The sequence below is a fragment of the Myodes glareolus genome, chromosome 2 (assembly GCF_982192425.1).
Source record: "Myodes glareolus chromosome 2, mMyoGla1.1, whole genome shotgun sequence".
NCBI classification, from domain to species: domain Eukaryota; kingdom Metazoa; phylum Chordata; class Mammalia; order Rodentia; family Cricetidae; genus Myodes; species Myodes glareolus.
The window spans coordinates 130522515-130547033 of record NC_142027.1 but is presented as its reverse complement, the minus strand read 5'-3'; the positions used below and the strand labels follow the sequence as shown (position 1 = coordinate 130547033).

The following is a 24519-nucleotide window of genomic DNA, read 5'->3' as shown; positions in this document are numbered from 1 at the left end:
CATTTGTATGTGTATAATATGTGTGTGGTATGTTTGTATATATCTGGTGTATGTATATGTTTGTGTGCATGTATGTATGTGCATGGGCATGTTGTGTGAATGGTGTGCGTGGTGTATGTGCATGTGTGTATGTGTGTGCATGTCTGTGTGGTGTATAGGTGTGCATGTATGTGTGTATATGTGGTATGTGGAATGTGGTGTGTGGTGTGTATGTGTGTTGTAGGACAGAGGGAGCATTAGGACTTCTTCCTCAGGTTCTGTCCACCTTGGGTTTTCAGAGTCTCTTACTGGCCTGGAGCTGCCCAGTCACGGCAGATTGGCTGGTGTGTCCCGAAGATGCCCCTGTTTCTGCATTCTAGCTCTGGGTTAGCGACAGGCCACCATGTCTGACTTGTCCATACAAGTGCTGGGAATGGACTCACGCTTGTGCAGCAGGGGCTTTGCACACCATATCATCTCTCCGGCTCTGGTTGTACATAATTTTAATGACTAAGTTGCCGCTGGCTTCTGCTGCCCAGAACAGCCTTAGGCTCTGAGTTGAGGTTGCCCATGCAATAGATGAGGACCCATCACACAGGCTGGGTTCCACCACTCATACCATGGTCTGTGATTGACAGATTCCTGGTTGTGTCTCAACATCAGTGTCTCTATGGCTTTGGCATCTTGGCCCTTTCCTCCTCAGCCCTTCCCTGCCCTGCTGATGCCCTGGTACCACTGCCCTTGTTGTGAGCTCTTTACAGCAGGCGTTTGCCTATTTACATGTTTGGGTTTGGACTGTTGCAGTGGTTTCTTGTCTCTCTCATTGCTGTGGCTCTATGACAAATGTCCACATCTTGATGACATAAATAACAAGAGTCCAGCTCTCCTCTGTCAGTGCTGAGTGCCAGGTATCCGGAGCAGGCTATGTGCACACCCGTGAAGGCTCATGGGAGCACCTCCCTCTCTAGTCTTTGTCTGTGGCCTTTTTCCTCTAGCAGTGTCATGCACTTCCTTCTGGGTTCTCATGTCCTTTTCTGTAATTTCTAAGAACACCAGTCCTTGGCTGTCCACAGTTGGTCTTGTCTTGAGTGCAGCCAAAGTGGAGGGGGCCATGCCCAAGGGTTAGAAAGAAAAAAGAGACTAGAGCTACTCGTGAGACCAACTCTCAGCTCTGATAGGCTAGGAGTCTTTGACTGACAGCTCCAGGCTGCACACAGTAGGCAAGGCTGTCTGGAGGAGGCTTTCTGCCTTCTAGGACAGGTTCAGCAGAAAGAAGAGGTGGTGGGTGAGGGGGAAGAGGGTGAGGAGGAAAAAGAGGAGAAGACAGAGGACCAGTCCAGCAGACAGCTGATCCTGCCTTCCCGTGTCAACTGGGTAGGCTCTTTGCCTCCAACTGGGCTAGACTGCAGTCCTCTGCCATGGTAAAGAGGGGCTCTACTCAACTCCCTCTCCTCTTGGGTTAGTGGGCAACCCCTTGGATGTACATTCAGATGTTCCCTCGCATGGACATGCTCAGGATGATAAGAGCGAAATCCATGTCTATAAATACTTTATTAACTCATAGTTATGGCAGTAATTTCCTCCACCCCCCACCCTCTACATTATTTTATGGAGAGCTCATGTCAGTCTGCCCGGAAGCCCTGCCCCGTGATTTACTGTATTTTTCTGCTTTGGAAGATTTCATAATGGGTTGTTCTAGAATCAGCTATTAAAAATCCACAGTCGTGTGTAAACGCCTCTGCCTTGTGTCACAACAGATCGCTCTGAAATATATTAGGCTCATTTTCATTAATCAGGATCCTGCCGGTGCCTTCTCAGCCTGCTTTGGAAGCCTTGAAACCAGCATGATTTGGGTAGGAAGATGTGGGGTCTCATGCCTGGATGGGGGCTTTGTGGAGTGACAGTGTGGTGACATACGCACCAATGTTCTGAGAAGCCTCGAGAACACTTGCATACTGGTCTGACTGCAATGGAGAGGCTGCTGGGGAGGGCTGCCTCAGTTTCCTTACTGTTAAATGAGCTGAGGCTGTGAGGAGGCTCGGATGGTGAAGTGCTTTGCCATGCAAACATGGGCACCTGAACTTGGATCCCTGGCACCCACATAAGCTGGGCATGGTGGCTGGCATTTGTATCTCTGGTGGGCTTGCTGACCAGACAGTCTAGCTTGGACACTGGTTTCCAGGATCAGTGAGCAGCTCTGTCTCACTGATGAAGAACAACAGGGAGCACGCCTGATACTGATTTCTGCCCTCCGTATGCACGGCACACAGGTTCACAGACACACAATCGTGTACACGTGACAGTAGGCTGATGAAGGCCTGCACTATGTGCACATAGTGGTTACACCAGGAGCGACAGAACATTAACACAAGAGTTGGCACCCACGTGGGGCTCGTACACACCCACTCCTGTCTGCCTCTGCTCTCTATGTGAAGAAATGGGAGCCTCTCATCAGGTGCCACACGGCAGCTGCACCCTTAGGTTCCTGTGGTTCCTGAGATGAGTGGTCACAGGCTGTGTGAAATCTCTGCAGTTTAGGGACAACCCGGGGAGTGGCAAAGATTGTCCCAGTGGCGTCTCAGAGGTAAAGCCAAGCTCTGCAGGTCGTGTGACTCTCCTGTGACCTGTGACCCAGCCACAACCTGGGTAGGTCCTCGCCTTCTCTCCAACCCCCCCTTGGTGGCCACCAGACTGGTACTCAGGCCATCTGCTTCTCCCCACAGGCCGCCCCACCACAGTGACGCAGTTAGTGAGTGCACAGATGCCATGTGCCACAAATGTCCTCGGAGCTGGGAGTCTCTTGTCTTTGTGGGCTCTTTGGTCTCTATTCTATCTTGTGGCACTGACGCTGGGTGGGCTCCATGGGGTGCAGCTGTGAAATGCCTCTGATGAGTGACCATGCGTGGTGTCACTTCTCGCTTAAAGGTGCTGGCGAGGGACAGGCTTAGATTCCTTCTGCGGTGCTCGTCTGTGTAAGACAATGGTCAGGGCATAGGCTCGTGAGACTCAGTTGAATCCAGGGTTCCTGTATATGCATGCTGTACCTCTGTGAGGGCTAGCCTCAGACTCTGGGGCTTCATCATGACTTATTACATCCTAAGAGTTGGGGGCATTTATAAACTCAAAGGGCTCACTCCCCTTGGGGTCCCTGACGTGAGGTTCCCCATGTGGCTATTTTCTCCATGTGGCTGATAGAAACTATGCAGGTCGAGCTGTCCTGGACTGAGTGGAGAGCTCCATTCTGCTCATGGTGTCAAGTCTCTCCAAGTGGGGAGCTTGGGCTTCATGGGGTTTCAAGGCTCCGGGACCCCAAGTACATGTTTGTCATGACAGCGCTGGAAACTGTTACTTTTCTGAGCTGTGATACTTTGTCCTGTTCTATCAGTTAAAAGCTTCAAGGGTCAAAGGAGGCAGACTCCGCCCCCAGAGAGGAGAGCGCTGGCTTCCCTAGTAGTGTCCCTGGATATCAGTGTTGTGTATCATATGCTGCGCTTGTCACTGAGCTGGCTGTGTGACTCACTGGGCCCTGCTGGTTTCTCAGGTGTAGTAAGAATCAGCTCTGCAAACTGATTCTGATGGCTTCAGGGATCACACTGCCCAGCTCCTTCTGAGGGGACAGAGACTGACCGGGGTCTTCTCGTGTCTCCCAAGGGCACTTCTAAAAGGGGTAATCTATTTGCTCTTGGAACACACACTGGTCTCCATTTCTCCATACTGGGGCCTCTGGTTGCATGTGCCTAAAAGCCATGACAGTACTCTTTGAACAAGAGTGTCTCCATGAACAAACTCATCCCAGAATCTGGCCATTCCTTCACTCCATCTAAGGCCGGCGTGAGTGGGTGGCTTTGTCTCTTGGTTTTCAGAGATGACTTAGCAGACAGAGAAGGGGTCACCATGGCTCCAGATACCAAAGCTCAGAGATGTTCTGTGATTCCAAAGTCCAACAGCATCCTGCAGTATTGAGCTCAGGGACTGTCTCTAAAGTTTCCTTGAGGCTGCCTGGTTGTGCTCATCCCAAGGTGCATTCTGGGTGCTCAGAGCACCACACTCTCGTAGGGGCCCTTCTTTGGTTCCATCCAATCCTCTGATGTCTCTACAGCACTCTGCTGTAGAGATTGAGCTGAGAAGAATGGGGGACAATTACAAGTTGATACTGTGGGTGCTCCCAGGGCCAGGCTGATCTTTCCAACAGGGACAATTCTCTCTCCTTGGGGACTCAATGTTCTCATCTCTAAAATGTGACGGTAATGTCCATGTCAATACACTTGCAGGACTGACTTCCTTTAATCTGACCATTTATAGCGCCCCCCCCCGGTTTCCTTAATACTTATGTGAATATTATCAGCCGGAAGTTCTACCTGGTGAGGGAGCATGGGCCTGTCTTCGCTCCTCCCCATTCCCTGTGGTCCCATGGCTCTCCACAGAAAGTGGAGCCATGTGTCACTCTGCTGATGACCCTCACCACTGGACAAAGAGGACCACAGCAAATAGAATCCAGTCTGGCCGCCGGAATGAGGGCAGCTCATGTCTATGGCTTATATGGCTTGGCCTCTATTCTCCACGAAGGCCAGAAGCATGCTTGATTTATTTGCCTTCACTAAATTCACCAGCTGCTTAGCATTGACCCGTTGCCTGATGCACGACGCAGTCAGACCATATATAAGCCTGGGAAGGGCTGGTGACGGGAGAGAAGTGAGCACAAAGCCGCAGTCAACTCCCCACCACCTCGTAAAGATGCTGGTGCTGAATGAATGGGGCTGAATTTGGGGGCCTAAGAGGCTCACTATGCAGTGTCACTAATGACAAGGGCCCAGCATCCCATCCTTTTTGGACACTAATGAAATCAGTCCATGTGGAGCTGGAGGAGGTGGGTGGACGCGTTCTAGGCTGGGGGCCTCTGAGCACAGGAACAAGCATGGGCAACAAGGCAGTGTCTTCCTTGCTTTGTCCAGGGCGCCCCTCTCAGCTGTCTCATGGCTGTGGTTCCATCTACACTTAGTGTCTCTGAACAACAGAAACACTCCGAAAGGATTCAGTACCAGTAAAGCTGCTTCACACCCCACTTCTGGCTGCACCCAGGACCCGGTGGATGACCCAACTGAGCCTTTTTCTCCCCTGAGTGGCTGTTGGTCTTGGTACTGTCATCTTGTGACTACAAGATGAAGCTGCAAGTCCCCTTTCCCTTCTTCTCCCCCTCACTCCTCCTTTCTCTTACGGTTATTTTCGGTTTAGTTATTTTATGTGTGTGGGTGTTTTGCCTGCATGTATGTCTGTATCACATTCATGCCTGGTGCCGGGGTTGGGGGGGCAGAAGAGGGTTCAGTTGCTCTGGAACTGGAGTTATAGACATTTGTGAGCCATCACATGGATGCTGGGAACCAAACCCAAGTTCTCTACAAGAGCAACAAGTGCCCTTACTCACTGAGCCATCTCTTCAGTCCCCTTCCTGCCCCCCACTCTTCTGTGTCTACAGGACTGCAGACCCCCAGCTGCCCCGGGACCCTGCCTTTGCCTTCATTTTTCCAGACTACATAGATTGCCTACGGAAAGTGTGGTGATGCTGGGGACAGGAGAAGAGTTCCAGGCAGGCAGCAGCCTTGGGTGGGCCCACAGGGTCTGCAGGCAGCTGAACCTATAAGACAGACATAGGGAAAGTGCTCCGGGCTCTGAAGCTGTAACATGCAGGATCTGCACATCTGGTTCCTTCTTCTTTCTCCACGTGAGGCCTGGGGTCTGAGTTCCCACCTAAATCCCCGCCCCGGTGTGGTAGATGGACAGCTGTGGACTGGCACGTGACTGGGTACTGTGGACATTCCATCAATCTGTCCTGAGACCCGGTCCCTTCCCATCCCTTCTTCCCACGTGCTTCTCAAGGCCAAGTCTGTGCCTGTCCGCCCTGCCCCAGCTGGTAGCTTGGCTTCCGTCCCAGCAGCTGTGCAGCAGGCCTATTCTGGGCCACAGGCAAGGATTTATTCTGCATTTTCTGAGCATATTGAATTCATTCATTAAGCGGGGATGGCTGCTCTGGGATGGAAACAATTAGAAGTTTCTGAAAAATGAACTCCCCGAAGTGGCTGGGGCTGGAAGGGAGCTCCGGCAGCTCCTGGCCTTGGGGGTGAGTGTGGAAGCTGCAGCGAGGGGCCTCTGGGGTCCAGCAGGCCATTATGTCCCTTAGTGGTCACCGGGTGCTAAGTGCTGCTTGGACAGCTCCACAGCCACAGGAAGGGGTGGTGATGATGGTGGTGATGGTGGTGGTGATGGTGGTGGTGATGGTGGTGGTGATGACGGTGGTGATGATGGTGGTGATGGTGGTGGTGATGGTGGTGGTGCTAACCGTCATGGCGGTGCTGATGACAGAGATGGCTATGAGAAAGGTCATAGTGATGATGGTGGTGATTAAGTAGCTCCAAAGGGATTTGTGGAGTGAACCATGTGACCAGCTGTTACAAAGAGCATGTGGCTGCTGAAAGGGTTCTGGACTGGGCCCAGTCAGATCCAAGTCCCTCCTGGTGCTTTCTTTTCTAGCAGAGCAGCCTCAGGCAAGCCACTCACGGATTCGCCTTTGATCCCTCGGTGCTGTTGGTTCTGATGTCACTTTGTGCGGCACCTTCTGACTGAGGACTCCCTGAGCATTTTGCCTCACAACTGTGTCCCCTGTGTAGGGACACCGCTAGCTGGCTTTACATCCAGCGTCTAACTTTACTCTTAAGTGACCCAATGGGAAAGTGACCAACCCATTTCACAGATAAAAAGACCAAGACCCAGAAAGAGGACATACATCTCTTACTTGAGATACACAGTGACACCCAAAGTCTTTGGACCTCTGGCCTCTGGCTCTTCCCAGTCTCCCAGCACCACGAAGAGTCCCTGACAGCCACTCCCTGCTGAAGTCTTGATTATGCTAGCTCGAAAGACTTCCCTAGGGCCTATTCTACCTGTGTGAATTCTCAGTGCACAGAGCACCCTGGAGCCTCTGAGAGCCCTTCACCACTGCTGGGTCTGTAAGTTACCCCACCTGAAGCTCCTACAGTGTCACCTCCCAGAACTCCGTCACTGCCCCACCCCCCCACTGCAGCCTTAGCCATGATGCCCATCCCTGCGGGTCAGGTGTAACTCAGCAGCAGTTTCTGGATGGTTTTGTCCAGAAGTGTAAGCAGCAGAGCCTGGTGCTGATGCCAGCTTCCTCCAAAGCAGCCGGAGGAAGTCACGTGGGTGGGCAAAGTGTCAGGGTAGGAGCTCTGTGAAGTAGGAAGCTCTGTAAGAGTGAGGGACAGCGCTTCCCATGATGCCTGTGACAGTATTTGCCTGGAATTTGGGTCAGAGACTCAGTTCCTGGAACGTTTCTGCTTAGGACATGTTCTTCCTGATGTATCTTTCATGAGGGTGGATGGCTCTGGGGTGCAGATCCAGTGCACCCACATCCTTTCCAGTCTTCACAATGCTCTCTTCTGACCATTGCTGTCCTCATTTTGAGGAGGATGAGATGGAATATCTGAGGGTCAACCTGAATTTTCAGGTCAAAGCGTGGCACCAAGAGGAAGAGACCTGGTCAATCGTCCTCATCAACTTAGACCCTGAAAACTGATATGGACAAGTTCAACAGAACTGCCATATATGGGCTGCCCATGCATGCTTTGGCATTGCCAGAGCACAGAACCGCCATATACGGGCTGCCCATGCATGCTTTGGCATTGCCAGGGCACAGAACCGCCATATATGGGCTGCCCATGCATGCTTTGGCATTGCCAGAGCACAGAACCACCATATACGGGCTGCCCATGCATGCTTTGGCATTGCCAGGGCACAGAACTGCCATATACGGGCTGCCCACGTATACTTTGGCATTGCCAGGGCACAGAACCACAATATGCGGGCTGCCCATGCATGCTTTGACATTGCCAGGGCATAAATTTCATTTTCATTTGTGGCACCAAGCAGTAGAGATGGGATTCGAACCAGCCACTTTGTTCCTGGAGCTAGCCCCTGTTCTTGCAGCAACAGCAACTGCAACCGCAGTTCTTTGAGCTTATCTCTTCTCTGCAGGTGGCCACAGTCTGCCCAGGCTTCCGAACTGTAAATCTCTGTGTGAGGCAGAGGGAGCCAGATGCTCTGGTGTTATAAATAAGCCCCATAATGTCGAGTAATCAGGAACAACTCAGCTATTGTCGGAAGGAGAAATAACTCGGTTATTAATAAATGCAGGAGGTCACAGTAATTGATAGCAATTGAACCCACTGTGTGCAGGGACATAGCTATGCCATTGTGTACTTGCATGCGTGTTCGCTCCCCCCTCCTCCCGCCTCCACTCTCCCCCCCTTTCCTCCCCGTGTCCTCAAACCTTGCCTCTGCAGGTAGATTTGAGTCATAGACTCTGCAGCCCCAGGATCTTCTCTTGCAACTTCCTTTTCTCCCTCTCACTCCTCCTTTATTCTCCCTATTTAAGCTTGGCCTGCTGGGTGACTCTGGAGACAGTAACCATCTGGGCTCTTTCAGCTGAGCCACAATTTCCCAGACCAGTGTCCTATGGGACACGGGAACTGCTGCAGGCTCTGTGAAGGTGTTCTAAGGTTAAACTGGGTTCAAAAGAATGTCCCTTGCTGAAGGCTCACAGAAACTGCTCTAAAGGCTCCGAGAAGTCCCGCAGCTGTGACACATAGCCAGGCTGTGACAAGGATATGATACAGGAATCATTTTCCTCAGTGTGTGTGCATAGCTGTCTGTGGTTTTGGAGGTCAAAGGTGACTTTGGCTGCTTTCCTCAATCTCTCTCCACTTTACTGTTTTTGAAACAAATGTATCTTGGGCATTCCACTTTGGCTAGACTAACTGGCAAGGTCAGCAAACCCCAGGCTTGCGTCCCCACCTCTCCAGTGTTGGACTGCAGGCCTGTACTGCCACCCCTGACTTTCCCCATGGGTTCTGGGGATCTGAACTTAGGCCCTCCCTTCACTGATGAGGCCATTTCTGTCCCTTTTTCCTCAAGTATTTTCGATGAACTTTGGGGAGACTGACACCCGACTCTGAGGCCACCTGCCCTGTTCCACACCTCTGTTGTCACTGAGAATCACCGAGTCAGCCCTGCCTGGCCCGGGTTGCTTTTGACTTGAGACTGATCTCAGTTAGACATGCGGGTAGCCTCTGGGGAATAAACAAGATGGCAGGGAAAGAAGGCAGCTTGCCGAGGGCTTGCCTTCCTCTCTGGACTCTTTCCTGGGCCACCTTCATTTGAAGGGAAGCCCAGTTAGACATTGGTTTCTGCGGTCATAGTCTGTGGTTCCTCCTGAGCCTTGGCTGAAGATGCTAGGGTGAGAATTCAAGGGCAAGGGTACATGTCACATGTGTGATGTGAAGCTAGAAGGCCAGAAAGGGCTGTGTTAGAGATCCGGCAAGTGAGAGACAGCGCTGCCTGTTGTTTCTCACCAGACACCTAAGAAATGGCTGGCAATCCGTACACACTGGGGAGTAACCTCTGTTCTCAGAGGATATTTCAGGTACAGCTTCTGGACCCCTAGAAGGTAATGAGAAGAGCGTCAGCCCGCGCAGGAGAGGCCCACCCTGCTACCTGTCAGAACTGGTTTTCATCTCTGTCTCTTTGACGGAGCCTGTCTGCCCCTCTGCCCAGCTCCCTTTGGTTTTATCTTCAGACTGATGTTGTTCCCTGCTCTGATGGGCCATACAGCTGGCTCCTTGGGCACAGAGGAGAATTCTTATCCATCAAGTCTTGGGAAGGGAGGCAAGGGTGGGGTGAGCAGGACTGGTCATCAGCCCTGCAGCTCATCCACCCTTGGACTCATTCCTCACCGGGCGACTCAGGCCAGGGCAGAAGCTTGGTGACAGCAGTGAGCTCTCAGTTCTCTGCTCCTCCATGAATGGCAGAAGAACCTGGCCAGGCTCCGGGCCACTTCCTGTAACCCTCCGGACAGTAAGCTTGGGCATGTCCTGTGTAGTTGTCTTTCCATCTGCACATTCTCCCGGAGAAGAAACTGTATCTATAGACGAGGCCCAGGCAGAGTCCCTGGCACGTACCCTGTACTCAAATCTCAACCATTATTATTACTGTTAACTGATAGCTTTGTGGAGGAAGGGCTCAAACTGATCAAACCCAGAAAGCCTCGTTCCTCCAGATGCTGAGAATCCCCCCTCTGTGACATCCCCCCGCTGCAACCTCAGTGCTGACCTTTTGAGGAGCACAATGTCCCTGGCTTTGGAGGGAGTTGGTAACAGACACTGGGCTAACACAGGACCTCCTCTCAGTAGAGGAGGAGCCTTAGTCAATTGAGGGCTCCCAGAGGGGACCCTGATGCTAGCTAGCGGTCTCCTTGGTACATAGCCATTTCTGCAAGTAGTCAGCAGACCTGCACGGGGTGCCCTCCCCTGCAAGAACCTGGAAAAGAGCGCCCCCTGGAGTTTACAGGTGAAGCTGCAGTGACAGTGAGCTGGACACTCCTGTGGGGCTCCATCCTGTCCTTGTACCCTTCTAAAAGGATCTTGGGGGCTCTTCTATGGATTGTAATAACTGTGCAGCCGCCTGTGTAGTGGCTACTACTGAGAAAGGCAGTGGTGGAAATTGGGATCTGAGGCTGTTTCTTCCTGGTAATCTCACCCAGTTCAGCCTCTCTCCCCCTCAAGTGGCACCCCTGAGCTCTTGGCACTCCTGGGATGGGCTGTGGTCACTGTCCCTGTCTGATCAAAGACAGAGGAGGCAGGTTTTAGTTAAGCTCCTATACTACTGTCCAAGTTCCCTTCAGGCTACCTTGGCTTCACTAGCTGGAGACCCTTCAACAGACCCTGGAAATGTGCCTGTAGGCCAGGAGGACTCACAGAGCCCAGAAGACAACCTCAGAACCCTCAGCTCCTCCCAGAAACTTCACCCCACTCCCTCCCCAGCTTCATCAGCTCCCTGAGGCTGGACAAGTCACTGTAGGTGTGATGGGGCAGGGACTCCAGAGCAGATGTGCATGGCGGGGGGGGGGGGGGCAGGAGAGGATGAGAGACACCCACAGAGAGGAGTCACCTCCTGTTAGTGTGAGCAGCCCCCGTGCCCAGGAAGAAGGAAGCCTCTTCTGGGTTAATGGGCTGTCCAGCCTCTCTCTCATGCCTGCTCAGCTCCCTTTTTAACAAAGAGAGAGCTGACTGGCTTCAGCCTGGGAGACAATGGCTCTAATTAGAATCTAATGGCCTGCTGGCACCTGCGTATTTCTGCTTTCTGTTGTGACAGGTGACAATGATTCTCACTAGAGACACAAAACAAATGTTTCCTTCCACAATGTGTTTGTCTAAGAGAAATAGATGACTAGGTCCCATCAGGGACTGTGGATCTGGGGGTCCTAAGGATGTGATGAGTTTCCTAAAGGTGACATTTGAAGGATGGGCTTTGGAGACAACAGGTTCTTCTCAGTGGCTGTCTATTGTCTGTTGATTTTCTAAGTCATTTTTTGCATCTTTAAGTGACAATGACCATCCACCTCTATAGTAGCAGTGAAGGAGGGAGGCTGAGGGTTCAGGCTGTATTGTGAGTTCAGGCAAGCCACAAAAATGCACAAATGGCAATAGTGCTAGAATTTAGTAGTGATAACAAATGGGATGGGCTAACACATATGTGCAACATGGGGACATCATATAGACTCCCAAGTTTCAAATGAGGGGAGCGAAAAATACAGCATGTTAAATAAGAAAAGGTCAATAAAGCTTAACTATTACACTGCCCTTATTGTTGATACCATACTCACCACTACCATAATGACCACCATCATCGCCATCATCACCATCATCACCACCACCACCATCACCACCACCACCATCATCATCACCACCAACACTATCATCACCATCATCATCACCACCATCATCACCATCACCACTACCACCACTACCAACACCAACATCATCATCATCATCACCACCAACAAACACTATCATCACCACTAACACCATCATCAACATCATCATCACCATCATCATCACCACCAACACCATCATCACCATCATCATCACCACCAATACCATCATCACCATCATCACCACCACCATCAACTGTGTCATCAGATATGATTGACTTCCTCAGGTCTCAAAGTGGCATCTGTGGTGAGCTTCCTGCGTAGCTTGCCCACAGGACACCCAGCAAGCAGATGTTATTTGCCGCCTTCTCCAGGTAGCTCTGGTTAAAGTCTCAGGCAGGGTCTCTCCCACGGGGATCCAATTTTGCTCCGAGACTGATTGTTCAGATGTCTCCTTGGCACACTGGGCCCTGGCAGCCACCCGGGGGGCAGAGGGATGTCTGCAGGGAGTCATGGTTTGTGAGCAGACAGGAGACATTGTGATTTGTTTTAATTAGTCAGTTATTTGTATTTGGGTCACAAATCAGTCCACAGCTACTGTGGGGAATTTAGAAAATGTCAATTCTTTACTCTGTCTGACTACATTCCTGCTTGTCATGTAATTTTCAGAGATGTAAAGACATCTGTTTCTTTGTGTGGCATGTGTAGACAACGGCCACACGCTAGCTCTCATTCAGACGTACGGGGTCTGGGGACTGAACTCGGGACTTTCAGGCTTCCCACCCTGCCCTCCCTCCTCACTTTTCTCATGAAATGACATCATGGTATCTTGTGGGGTGGTTTTTCACCCGCTATTGCTTAACCCCATCTGTGAGCACTGTGTGTGCTGTACAGTCAGGGAGTGTTTTAAATGGCGCCCCATGATTCTCTGACGACCCCACTTTGCTCCAGGTGGACTGCTTGTCTTTGACACAGCTCTCTCACTTCTGTCCCTGGCTTTTCCACCACCTCCTCACCTCTAAGCTCCTCGCTGGTCACAGCCCAAGCCCACTCTCGCATCTTTCCAGGGTTCCTCTGGGCAGCGGACATCCATCTCTCTTTGTCCATTATTCTGGTTTAGTTTCTCCTTGCGGTATGAACCGCCTGAACTCATCTCCCTTGTTTGCCTGTCTGCTCGTTTCTTGCCCAGTTCCCTACCTGGACTGTAAGACAGATGTATGAGGCAGTCACTGTGTGTGACTTTCTGCCATGTCAAAGGTGCTCTGTAAACTGTGCTGAGCAAGGAGGTTAGATGTGTGGCTGGGTGACTGGGTAAGGGTTTGGGTGGTTGATTAGGCAGGCAAGGGTCAAAAAACAGTAGGTGTGCACGTAAATAAACACATGGGTGGATATGCCCAAATTCTACCCCAGTCTCCATTTAGAGTGTTTCCCTTATTAGCTTGAAAAAAAAAAGACAAAAATAGATGGAAGAGTGGCAGGACTCCCTGAGGTGTTCTTGGGCACGCAGCCACCCTGTGCCTGGCATCTCACTCCACCTCTTCCTTGTCCTCTGCACAGTGGGTCGGAAGCAGTTCATGCGGTTTGAGTGGGCCAACCGCGCTGCCGAGGCCCTGGGCTGTGACTACGAGGAGCTGAATTCCGCCACCTTCAAGCACCACCTGCGGCAGATTCTCGAGCAGATGACATCAGGGCCACAGCGCCAGGGCCTGGAGGACAACGAAGCCTGCTCAGGTACCAAACACTCAAGACCACACTCTTTGCAGAGACTGTGCTGGTGGCTGTGCTACATGCTTTCAGTGTCTTCACGTGTTCATCAAGACAGCTTAGGAGAGTTGCTCTGTGCACAAGTGCCAGGCTGGGGAATGCCAGTGTTGGGGGAAAAGGAAACGGTTCCTCCCTGACTGATGCTTATGGTCAAACAGCTCTCTCTGACCATTAACCATGGAGGCTGCAGAGTCCTGAGTGGGTCCTCTGTGCTGGGAGAGGGGACATCAGGCTGTGCCTAGAGGCTGATGTGTTTCCATTGTGGTTCGTGTTTGTGGAGTGCTTGATAGGTAGAAGAGGAAGTTCTACCTGTGTGAGGGATGAGAATGAGGCCGGGGCATCTGGAGCTGGGGGGATGTGGGAGAGAGGGTGAAGGGCAGGTACCTATCAGCATACACAGTTGCAGTGACTGATGGGAAACTGAAGAGTGGCTTAAAGAGGGAGGACGAGGCTTGTTCTCAGGAAATCTCAGCTGGAAAGCTGAGCCACGAGGAGGAGAGCTGAGAACCTGTGGAGACCATAGTTGAGGGACAGGACTCAGTGGCAGAGTTCCTGCCGTGCATAGCTGGTGAGTTACTGCTCAGTGAGGGGCCTTGTCTCAAAAAATAGGGTGCAAAGTGATGGAAGAAGACAGCAGTGTCACCCTCTGACTTTCACAAATGCACACACTCATACACACACACACATAAACACACACACTCACACACAAAGACAACACAAACACATTTACAAACAAACATGCATACACTCACACACAAGCACATACTTATGCATACACGCATACACTCACACATAAACACACATGTCACTACATGAAAGGGGGATGGGGCAGATGCTGGGTCTAGGGTACACACGGAGGTGACATGTAAGTTCTGGGGCACCATCTTGGACTGGGTCTGAGGAGCCATTGGGAAAGGTTGGGTCTTGCCCTGGTGAAGGACAGATGAGAGGCTGTACCCATGAAGGTGGCTCTCCAGGGTCCTGAGGCTGTGGTTGTAGAAGACAGAGGTGTGCTTTGTCATATAGCAAGTTTGTGATAAGGAGGAAGGGCTGTGTGAACTACCTTCGGGGACAAACCTCTTTGTCCCGTGGGTCCCTGGAGCTGCCTATCTTCCAATAAGGTGGACGGCTCTTCTGTTTCCTTCCCAGTTTATACTCTGCCATCTCTTCCTCTCTTTCGTTGCACACTACACATGTAAATGGCAAGCTTGTGTGTGCACACCCATGTTCACATATGTGTGCTCACAATACATATGCATAGGTAAGCAACATGTATACACATGGTGTGCCACATACATGAAAAGACACATGTACAGAATGCACACAAGATAGACACACCACTTCTTGAGTCTGAGTTGGTCTGTCCACAAAGGTCTCAGAGATAGACATTAAGCAGGCAAGGGACCTGTATGCCTCAGATCAATGTTGTGAGGCTGTGGGTTGCCTAGCAACAGCCCAGGGTGGGGATGGAGATAAAGGAGGGATGGGAAAAGCTTGGGAGCAACAGTGGGCAGGCTGTCTAGAATGTGAAGCAGAAATATTTGTCTTGAGGGGAAATGGATTCTAATTCTATGACGGAAACTGGGCAGAAGGTCGGGAGCTGTGACTGGCTGATCTCCGTGGCACAGCCTCGTCCAGGCCAGCTGCTTTCATGGGACACACTCATGCCCCTGTGTTCAGTCAAGTCTGAGGCCTGCTGCCTCCCTACCCCCAGCGCTGGAGAGAGATCTTCTGCTATTCCCCGCTGTTCTGTGTCCAAGTTGTGCCTCTGGGCTGACAGAGTCCAATTATCTCACCATTCGTTCTGCTTGAATGACCAAGTTATCTCAACAAAGTGATTCTGGCCAATTCCAACAGTTGGGAGACTCTGTGAACCCAGACTTCTGTGTTTCTCAGAAGATTTCAACCGAGCAAATCTTAGGAGTGAAGTGATTGAGTCTGAGTGTGAAGCCGTGACTGCTTCCAGAGGAACGAGCACCTCACACGCTATCCACACTTCCATTCTGTGCCTGGCGCTAAGGACTTAAAGCCCCAACCCCAGAGATGGTTCCTCACTTCAGAGCACTCCCAGTCTCAGAACGGAGACATAGTTTAAACTAATAAAGACCATGGAAGCGAAGAATAAGTATAAAGTCTAATTATAAAGCATAGGTATAAACCCGATGCTATATGCCCAGGCTGGGACTGGCTCTCCAGTCCCACACTCAGATTTTTCTACTGTACTAAGGACGGGAGCCAGTCATATTCATAAGGGTTATTTGGACTAAGAGAGCAATCAAGGGTTCCATCATTCCAGGACATGCTCTTAGTGACCTAGACCCCCCCCCCCCCAGGGCCCTGCTTTTTCAAGTTCCTACCACCTTGAGGTAGTGCTCGCCTGAGGACTGAGCATGGAATGTGGCGCCATGTTCAAAATACAGCGACATATTCCTTTCCATCATCATCATAGGACACCATTATCAATGCAACTTCTAGAAGAAGCATTTGGTGTGGTGGCAGGTGACAGGCTGGAAAAACACAGAAAGCTGCATCTCAACCCCAAGCATGGGGAATGGTTCAAGTCTTTTGAAACACTCGAAGACCGCATCTCCTACAAGGTCACACCCCCAATCCTTCCCATGTAGTTCTGCCAACTGAGACAGATATTCAGATGTGTTAGCCTGTGGGAGTCATTCTCATCCAAACATTTCAGTGGCTCTCTGAGGACCATGTGAGGCACTGGGAGAGACATGGCACATGCTAGGGGAGACCCTTGGGTCTTGCTAGGTTGTTAGCACCTTTCTTAAAACCACACACACATTATGGGAGCACTGAGGGATATGGTTCTCTCCCTGGTGACCCTGGCTGCTTGGTATCGATGCTCTTGGCCCTGGGAGAGGTCTTGGCCTCCAAGTATTAATCGTTTTCTGTCTCCCCCATCCCAGGACTCAAGATGACAGGTGTGGAATGTGTGGAGGGAATGGCCTCTGGCCTGTACGAAGAGCTCTTTGTGGCCGTGGTCTCCCTCATCAACAGGTAATGGTGGTCTGTCAGACCGAACCCGGGCCTTCTGCAGTGCGTAATGGGCACCAACCAGGGGCATTTTTCAGAGTGGGATACTGTAAACAGAGGAGAGGTTTCTAAGGCAAAGCTGGCCTTGAATATCGCCCTTGCTATGTGACTTCCCCAAGTCCATTTAGTCCTCTGGTTTCTACAGCTTGAAAGCTGCTGTTTCCTCTGGGCTTACTGGGACATTAGAACAAGGGAGCAACACATTGAAGTACATTTCTAACAGTGAAAATCCCAGCAGCAGGACCTGGGAGAGCAGAGCCTTGGGGCACAGGACCTGGGGGCGTGGGAGACCTGGGGGTGCAGCTCAAAAGGCAAAGTTCTCCCATTCGAACCGGAGGGACAATGTTCAGGGCCCAGCACCCACCTAAAAAAATCAGGCATGGAAGCACAGACCTGTAATCCCCGCCCTGGGGAGGTGAGGCTAGGCAGACCATCGGCGAGCCAAAGCACTGACTCCACATTCAGAGAGAAACCCTGCCTCAAAAAGTAGAGAGAAAACCAACAACAGATGGCATGACAAAAACTTCTGTATACACATACATATGCATACACACATGTACACACACACTCACATGTGCACACACATGTGATCACACACGCACACATGCATGTACGGGCACATGTGGTTATACACACACATGTGCTCACAGGTATGCACATGCATGTATGGGCACATGTGGTCATTCTCACACACATGTGCTCACAGCTATGCACATGTGTACACACATGCATACATGTGCATGGGTACACACATACACATGCACACATGTGTGTGCACAAATACACACATACACACACATGTGCACTCACACCCCAACAAAACTTGCAGATCTGGTAACACCTGCTAAGGGTTGGGGACAGTCCTAATGATTCACCCTGCCTTGTGCTGTTTTCTTCTCACATGGGCCCAGTGCGCAGACGAGACAGAACAAGGTGTGGCATGGGGAGCCGGTGAGATGCTGCCCTCTGCTGCTGTCTTTCAGTGTACAGCCCTTATCATTTATTTCTCCAGCTTTTCCTTCTGGGTGTAGGGGACGAGCAGGGCAGACTAGCAGGATGGCCTATGGGGTGGCAGTCCAGGGAGAATACCAGGCTGCTCCAAGTCCATCTTCCTCAGAAGTCCATTGAACAGCTCCAGCATGACCCGTGGGGAACACAGGGAGGGGGTCCCCTTCTCTGCAAGAGTGCGCAGCATAATTAGACTTCTGAATCCTGTTAAGGGATGAGCCGCTGCTGCGTAGCAACCGAGCAGCCGGGATCTCCAGTTGCCAGGGCCTTGGAATCAGCTCCCTTTATCGCTATCTGAGTAATTACCATCCGCTGGGAGGCACAGGCACCATATCAAAAACTGAGGGATCATTGTGCTTCGAGGAAGGGAGGGCTGTGAGCTTGGAGTGAAGGGGAGCAGAGAGGCCACCTATCCTGCCTGTGGCCTGCCAGCATCTCTACAATAGAGGCTTTGCTGAGAAGGAAGGTCACCACGTCCATTACGGGCTCTAGGGAGCGCCTCCCTCCCCAATTTCACCCTCCTCTCATGCGCGTCTCTGTGACAGCTGCCCCGCTCGACCCCTTTGTATAGATAGAAAAATCTTCATGAGGAGAATGGAGAACTAAGGTCCAAAGCCTGTTCTCCAGATCTGACGGCAGATGTTGCTGGAGATGGCGGGAGCAGAGGACTTTGCTGAGCACCAATCACAGGGTGCTGTGTGGTCCCAGCAGTGGGTGTGGGTGTGGTGTGATGCCCCACTCTCCCAGAAGCCTTCAGAGCTGGCCTCTGCCTTGAATCATGTCACAGCCAAGCACCAGAGAGCTCAGGCAGCTCCCCAGAGACACACAGCCCTCTGGGGCAGATGGAATGGCAGCCCATGCTTCAGAAGTCTTTCCATTCTGTCTTTTGAGGCAAGCAGTCTGGGCTGTCTGTCCAGACAGAAACATTGGAAGTATTCAGGGAAGTGATAACCTACACAATGTGATCTCTCAGCTCAGCATGCTATGGGGAAAGAGAGGGATTTCTCTGGTGGCTTCCAACCAGAATGGAGAAGTCACATTGACTGCAAACTTGCTGCGTCCTCGCCTCACGAGACACACTGACACTTCCTTTACTGCAGCCCTGGACCAACTCACTCCTGCCATCATGTAACAGCTGGGGAAAGTCATGCTCAGAGAGGTTAAGTAGATCGCCTGGGGCGGGAGTCACACAGCCTATACATGGTGAGCTTGGGTTCAGAGCCAGATCTGCCAGATCTCCAAATCCACCTTGAATGCTGCCTCAGTTTCTCCATCTCTGCTAGAGGAGGGTCAAACCAGCAGATCTTTTCTCTCCCCAGATCTTTCTCCTCCCAACATCTGTCTATGGCGTCCATCATGGTGGTTGACTCTCCAGGCTTTCAGAATCCTCGGCACCAGGGCAAGGACCGGGCGGCCACCTTTGAGGAGCTGTGTTACAATTATGCCCAGGAGCGTTTGCAGCTGCTGTTCTACCACAGGACCTTTGCTTCTACTCTGGAGAGATACCGAGAGGTGTGTGTCGGCTGGACTGGGGCCTCCCAGGCCTGTGCCCAGGGGTGAGGCTAAACGGGTAGAGTGAATGTCCATTCCAACTGACCCGAGTACCTGCATGATACCTTGCTCCAGGTCTGGCTACCTCTGCCTCTGCCCTGGTGCAGACGGTTCCCCACGAGCTGCTGTTGTGTACAGACACAGGGCTGACCACCCTTTGGGGGATAAGCAGTCACTTCTAATGGAGTAGCAGGAGCATGCACCTGGTCACATGCCTTCTGTGGGGATTTCCATACATCCTTAGTATGTGAACCAGGAACACATAAGGCCCAGTCACCTCTGAATGGCCTCTTTCTTCCTATGTCCATGCTGGCCATCAGAGGGGGCACACTCACACTGTCGGCACAGAGGAATGCACAAACCCTGAGCAGACAACAAAGAGAACGTATCCATGTGGACTCAGTGTGTATCCACTACCCGGTTCTCCTCCAGTGAGTGCTCAGGGCGGGGACAGTAGGATAAGGGGCTTGGACTCAGCTATTCCTTTAGTTGGAGCTAACATTCATCAGACACAAAAGAATAATTCCAGGTTGGAGAGTCCCAATCTAGTGGCATTGATTGGTTGTGTCACCTTAGAAAACCTGGTGACCTTCCCTGACCCTTGTTTTCATCACATGGAAAATGCAGAGTCTTACATCTGTTATCACTGGAGATAGCACATCTGCAGAATACACTGCCTTGAAGACATGGCATGAGAGACCTTCTCATTGTTGAGAAGTGTCTGGGGACAGGGCAGCACTTTGGTCTGGGCATGGCTCTAGGGTCTGTGGTCCACACGCCAAGCATTTTTGCAGAGATGTTTCAACACCCATGTTCCTAGCAACACTAGTCACTGTAGAGAGAGGGCTGTGCTAGGTCACCAACCCAACTGTTCTGTGCAGGAACATACCAAGAAAACACGGCTGACAGGCTCTATGGGACATCGCCCAATCATTAGGAAGTTAGTTCTGGTTCCTGCTACAGTGTGCACAAACTTTGAAGACATTCTGCTAAGTGACATGCAGCAGTCAGCAAAGGATACACACACTGGGTGATACCTCTTTGTGGGGGTGTTGACAGCAAAGTCATAGGCTGGGAAGGTGGGATGTCTGCAGTCTTAGCATGCAGGAAGTGTGGGAGCTGTGTAGTTGGCCGTTTTCGGCATGCATTGAACACTGCTGATGTCCGCACTGTCATTTTAAACAGTTCGGAGCACAGTAGGAAGCTGGCACACTGGCACCCATGCCATCGATGTCACCCATCTAGAAGTGGTCAGGGGACAAAGCTTTGCTACATACATTTCACAATTTTAAAAGTAACTTTGAAAGGATGACTTAATCATGCTGGAAGCTTCACTTTTCCCCCCAACCCCTGAACTCACAGAGGAAACTAACATACACATTTTATGAATTTCAGGAAGGCATTCCCGTGCACTTTGACCTCCCAGAGCCATCCCCAGGAATTACGGTGGCTGTTGTGGATCATAATCCCTCCCAGGTAAGAGAGCATCCTGGGCCCTGGGGCTCCCAGGCTTTGCTGGTGCCTGTTCTCCAAGTTCTTTGAATCAGGGTTCCCCAGGGATAGTTACAGCCCTTGACTGGTGTGGGGTGTGAACATGGAGATGCCCTGAAGCCTAAGGCATGCACTCAGTTCTGTGCTATGCCTTATAGCAGACTCACATGGGCCTGACAGGAGCCAAACATGTCAGGACGCCCGCAGCTCCCACTGGAGCATCTGGGATTCAGCTGAAGATGCTGGCTGCAGGGACTGGAGGGAGGGAGGGACTTTGGAGGCAGATAGGCCTCTGTGGGAGAGGGCTCTCACTGACATCATCCTCATTTCCAGAACTTGATGACTGTACCTCAGCTCACCCTTGTCAGAGACCTTTGACCTTTGACCCTAGCTTCTTATTTTTGCTTTCTGCCCTTTGCTTTTTAGTGTGAAAGTTTGTGGGCTCTGGAGCAATCTAGGCATGGGTTCAATCTTGATGAGCTTAAACCCATCTTTCCACTTCTCTCTGCCTCGGTTTCCCCTTCATGAGGTGGGGACAGTGTATTTCTCTGAGTGGGTATAACCTCACCAAAACACCAAACAGAAAGCACTTGCCACTGAGTGAGACCAGAAGGTCCTGTCAGTGGCCCTTGCCCTGCCTCGGGCTATGGCAGTCTGCAGCCCCTCATCCTGTCTCCTGCTGGCTAGGACAGTTGCTGCTCCTCAGGTCACAGTGGATCAGCTGCCCTGTGAAGCCTCCTTCTCCATAGCCCATCATCCGTCGAAGGGGTCAGCTGGGAGAGTGCAGTGGTCAGAGGGACCCGAACTGTGGTTTCTGAGGGCCTCTCCTAAGGAAGGATGGACCAACTGTCCATCTTGATTCCAGCGATGAGGGCCAATGGTCCTCTAGGCTTTTCCCCTGTGGCCACCTTGGGGCCCTGAGTGTGTCCTTTGCCCTCCCTAGGCTTTAGAGATGGAAAAGTCATCAGAGCCCTGCTTCAGTTCTGAGAGCCCTAGTTGGTGGGCAGCCCAGGGCCCCAGGCACACGGCATTGGCAGGTGTTGACACCTCTAATTCCCCAGCACTACTCAGCCCATTGTTCCTTGTGCCAACCTAGCCTCACCAGGTCCCTCTCATATACCAGTCGGCAAATCCATAGGTTTCCTGGAAGGTTGCTACGGGTAGCTTTAAAGTTCCATGTCTGCTGTGGAATCAAGCTCATGTCCTCTAGCATATTCCTTGGGTGCTTATCTCTTTAAATTTTTTCCCTGAGATCTCAGTATAATAAAATACCAAGATTTCGAAGGGGGAGTAGTGTGGTGGGCCGACTGTGCACACGCTGTAGCTTCCTGTGTGACTGGGGAGGAATTACAAGCAGACACACTTCTTAAGTCCCCAGGGCGGCCCTCTGGGGAAGGCCTTTCCAGGTTCTGTTTTACATGGGGAAACAAGGCTCAGAGGGGATATGGTAGGTTGTCCAGGGTCAGAAAGATGGAGGCGGGGAGGAATCATACCCTTTGCAGACAGCTCTTGCTTCAGTATGGGAGTGAAGGCTGAGCAGGATCCTGTGAAGGCCCAGCAGGCATGTTAGTCCTGAGGACTGGGAAGAATGTCCAGAACTGAGTCTCAGCACACACTGTATCTCCCACCAGGTCCACCTACCGGCTGGAAGAAGTTCTGAGGATGCCAGGGGCCTTTTCTGGGTCTTGGATGAAGAGGTCCGGGTGGAAGGCTCCAGTGACAGTGTGGTGCTTGAGCGTCTGCGCACAGCCTTTGAGAAGAAGTCGGCTGGGGCGGATGGTAAGGGAGGCATGGGTAGGGATGGGGGCACGTCCTGCCTCAGTGTGTGAGCCTGCCTATACCAGCTGGGAAACGCTTTGACTTTTTTGCTCACAATCACAGTACCTGGGTCTATTTTAGGAGGTCACAAATGTGTGCTAACAACTATTAAGTGCAGTGGGAAAATCAGGTCAAATATAATGTTTACATATATATACATACACATGTAATGCAGGCCTGTATGTTAGTAATATGGTCTACCTGTTTGTACATTGTAACACTTGCAAAGCAGGATTGAATGTGCATGCGCACATACACATACCTGTTACAATATAACGTAACCAGGGAAATCCCAGAGAAACTCGACACCATTCTATTTGAACCTCTAGCCTCCAAAACTATGAAGTTAGAACCTTTTTTAAAATATAGGAGCCTGTCTCCGGTTATGCTCATGAAAATTGAGCAGTGCACAGTAGCCCCCTCTCTGTGACTCCTCAAATGTGCCATGCACACCCTCACTCCAGGGACCGTGAACTGCCAGTTCTGTGCACAAAGGCACCCTTCTACTCCATCCCAGCACAATGGGTGGACTTCCTCAGCTCCTTTGAGTCTGGGGTCCTCCCTGGCCGTCACCTTGTGTAAACAACACCCCACACCACGGCTGACTCCCACACCTTTACTTTCTCCACCACCTGACATCACACACGTTTCCATCAGACATCCCATCGCAGGGTAGCCCGGCTCCTCCAGGATGAGAGCTGGGCTGGCCTCCTCACAGAGGCCGTTCCTAGAGTAGTCCTGGTGTGACTAAGTGCACAGGTTCTTGACACAAAATGGATGAATACGTGAAGTCAATGATGTGGAGCCAATAAAATGAAATTCTTAAGTGGGTGTCATCTGCACCCCGACTTTAAAGCAAAGAGGCTGGAAGTCGGGTCAGGAGGGGGAGATGTCTTGTGGAGTGTGGCTGGGGTAGGAAGGACCCACTTAAGTCTGTAAACCTTTCTTCCTTTAGGCTTGATGGTTCAACCCCAGGTACTCTGAGCTGGATACTCCAAGGCTCTCTGTTCCCAGGGGGAGACTCTGTCCTTTGTCCTGAATGGTCCAGGACAGACATGTTAATTCAGACATTTTGGTTTCAAAGACTCCCCTATTCCCAGATCTTCCTAAAGAGCTCTGTGCTCTTGAGAATAAATGGATACTATGACCTCTGCTGAGTGTCTTCTTACAGACCAGTGAGACTGTCTTAGGCACTGTTCTATTGCTGTGAAGAGACACCATGATCACAGCAACTCTTACAAAAGAATACATTTAATTGGGGCTGGCTGATGGTTCAGAGGTTCAGCCCATAGTCATCATAGCAACGAGCATGGCGGCATGCAGGCAGATGTGCAGGCAGATGTGCTGGAGAGGTAGCTGAGAGTTCTACATCTGGATCCACAGACAGTAGGAAGAGAGACTCATGACTTGGAACGGAATTTTTGAAACCTCAGAGGCCACCCCCAGTGACACACCTCCTCCAACAAGGCCACACCTCCTAATCCTTGAAATAATAGTGCCATTTCCTGATGCCCAAGTGTTCAAATCTATGAGCCTAAATGGGACCATTCTCATCCTAACCACCACAGAGCCCAACAAGGGTTGGGGGAGTCTCCAGGGAACCTGTGTCCCAGTCAAGTTCTGCTATGCATTCTGTTGTAGGGGTTGAATAGAAAGGGCTGAAAAGATCCTGCCTGGACATCCAGTCTTATGGGGGAGTTAACGAAGGACCGAAATAATACAAGACAAGGCTTTATGTCCCAGTAGCGTCCATTTACTCATCCACACATCCCCAGTGCTTCCTACAATCCATATGCCAAGCATGACGCTGAGCACTAAGGGCAGAGAGATAAACAATGATTCTGAAGCAACACCAAAGGTTAACTTTAGTAAACAGTGGAGCAAGGCTGTCGCTTGCTCGGCGAGTACCACGTGCCACGGGCTAGCTGACGTCTTATACAGCCCTTGACCCTCCCCCACCTTGGGAAGTATGTATTATTTAAATGTCACTTTGCAGACCAGAGAACTAAACCTTGGGGAGAGTGGGACTTGGTCCCTTTCACGCAGGAATTTGTTCCAGTGAATCTGCTTCCCTCTAACCC

At 51.3% G+C, this 24519-nt stretch overlaps 1 protein-coding gene across 1 annotated transcript in view; it reads left to right on the top strand.

The window, feature by feature from the left end:
* The window catches only part of Myo18b (myosin XVIIIB), a 201965-nt gene that overhangs the window by 18343 nt on the left and 159103 nt on the right, over window positions 1-24519 (top strand). The window contains exons 12-16 of the mRNA XM_087898172.1: window positions 13313-13486; window positions 16444-16534; window positions 18898-19090; window positions 20525-20605; window positions 22252-22399. Of these exons, the coding sequence (XP_087754298.1) occupies window positions 13313-13486; window positions 16444-16534; window positions 18898-19090; window positions 20525-20605; window positions 22252-22399 (687 nt within the window). The remainder of the gene's footprint in view (window positions 1-13312; window positions 13487-16443; window positions 16535-18897; window positions 19091-20524; window positions 20606-22251; window positions 22400-24519) is intronic.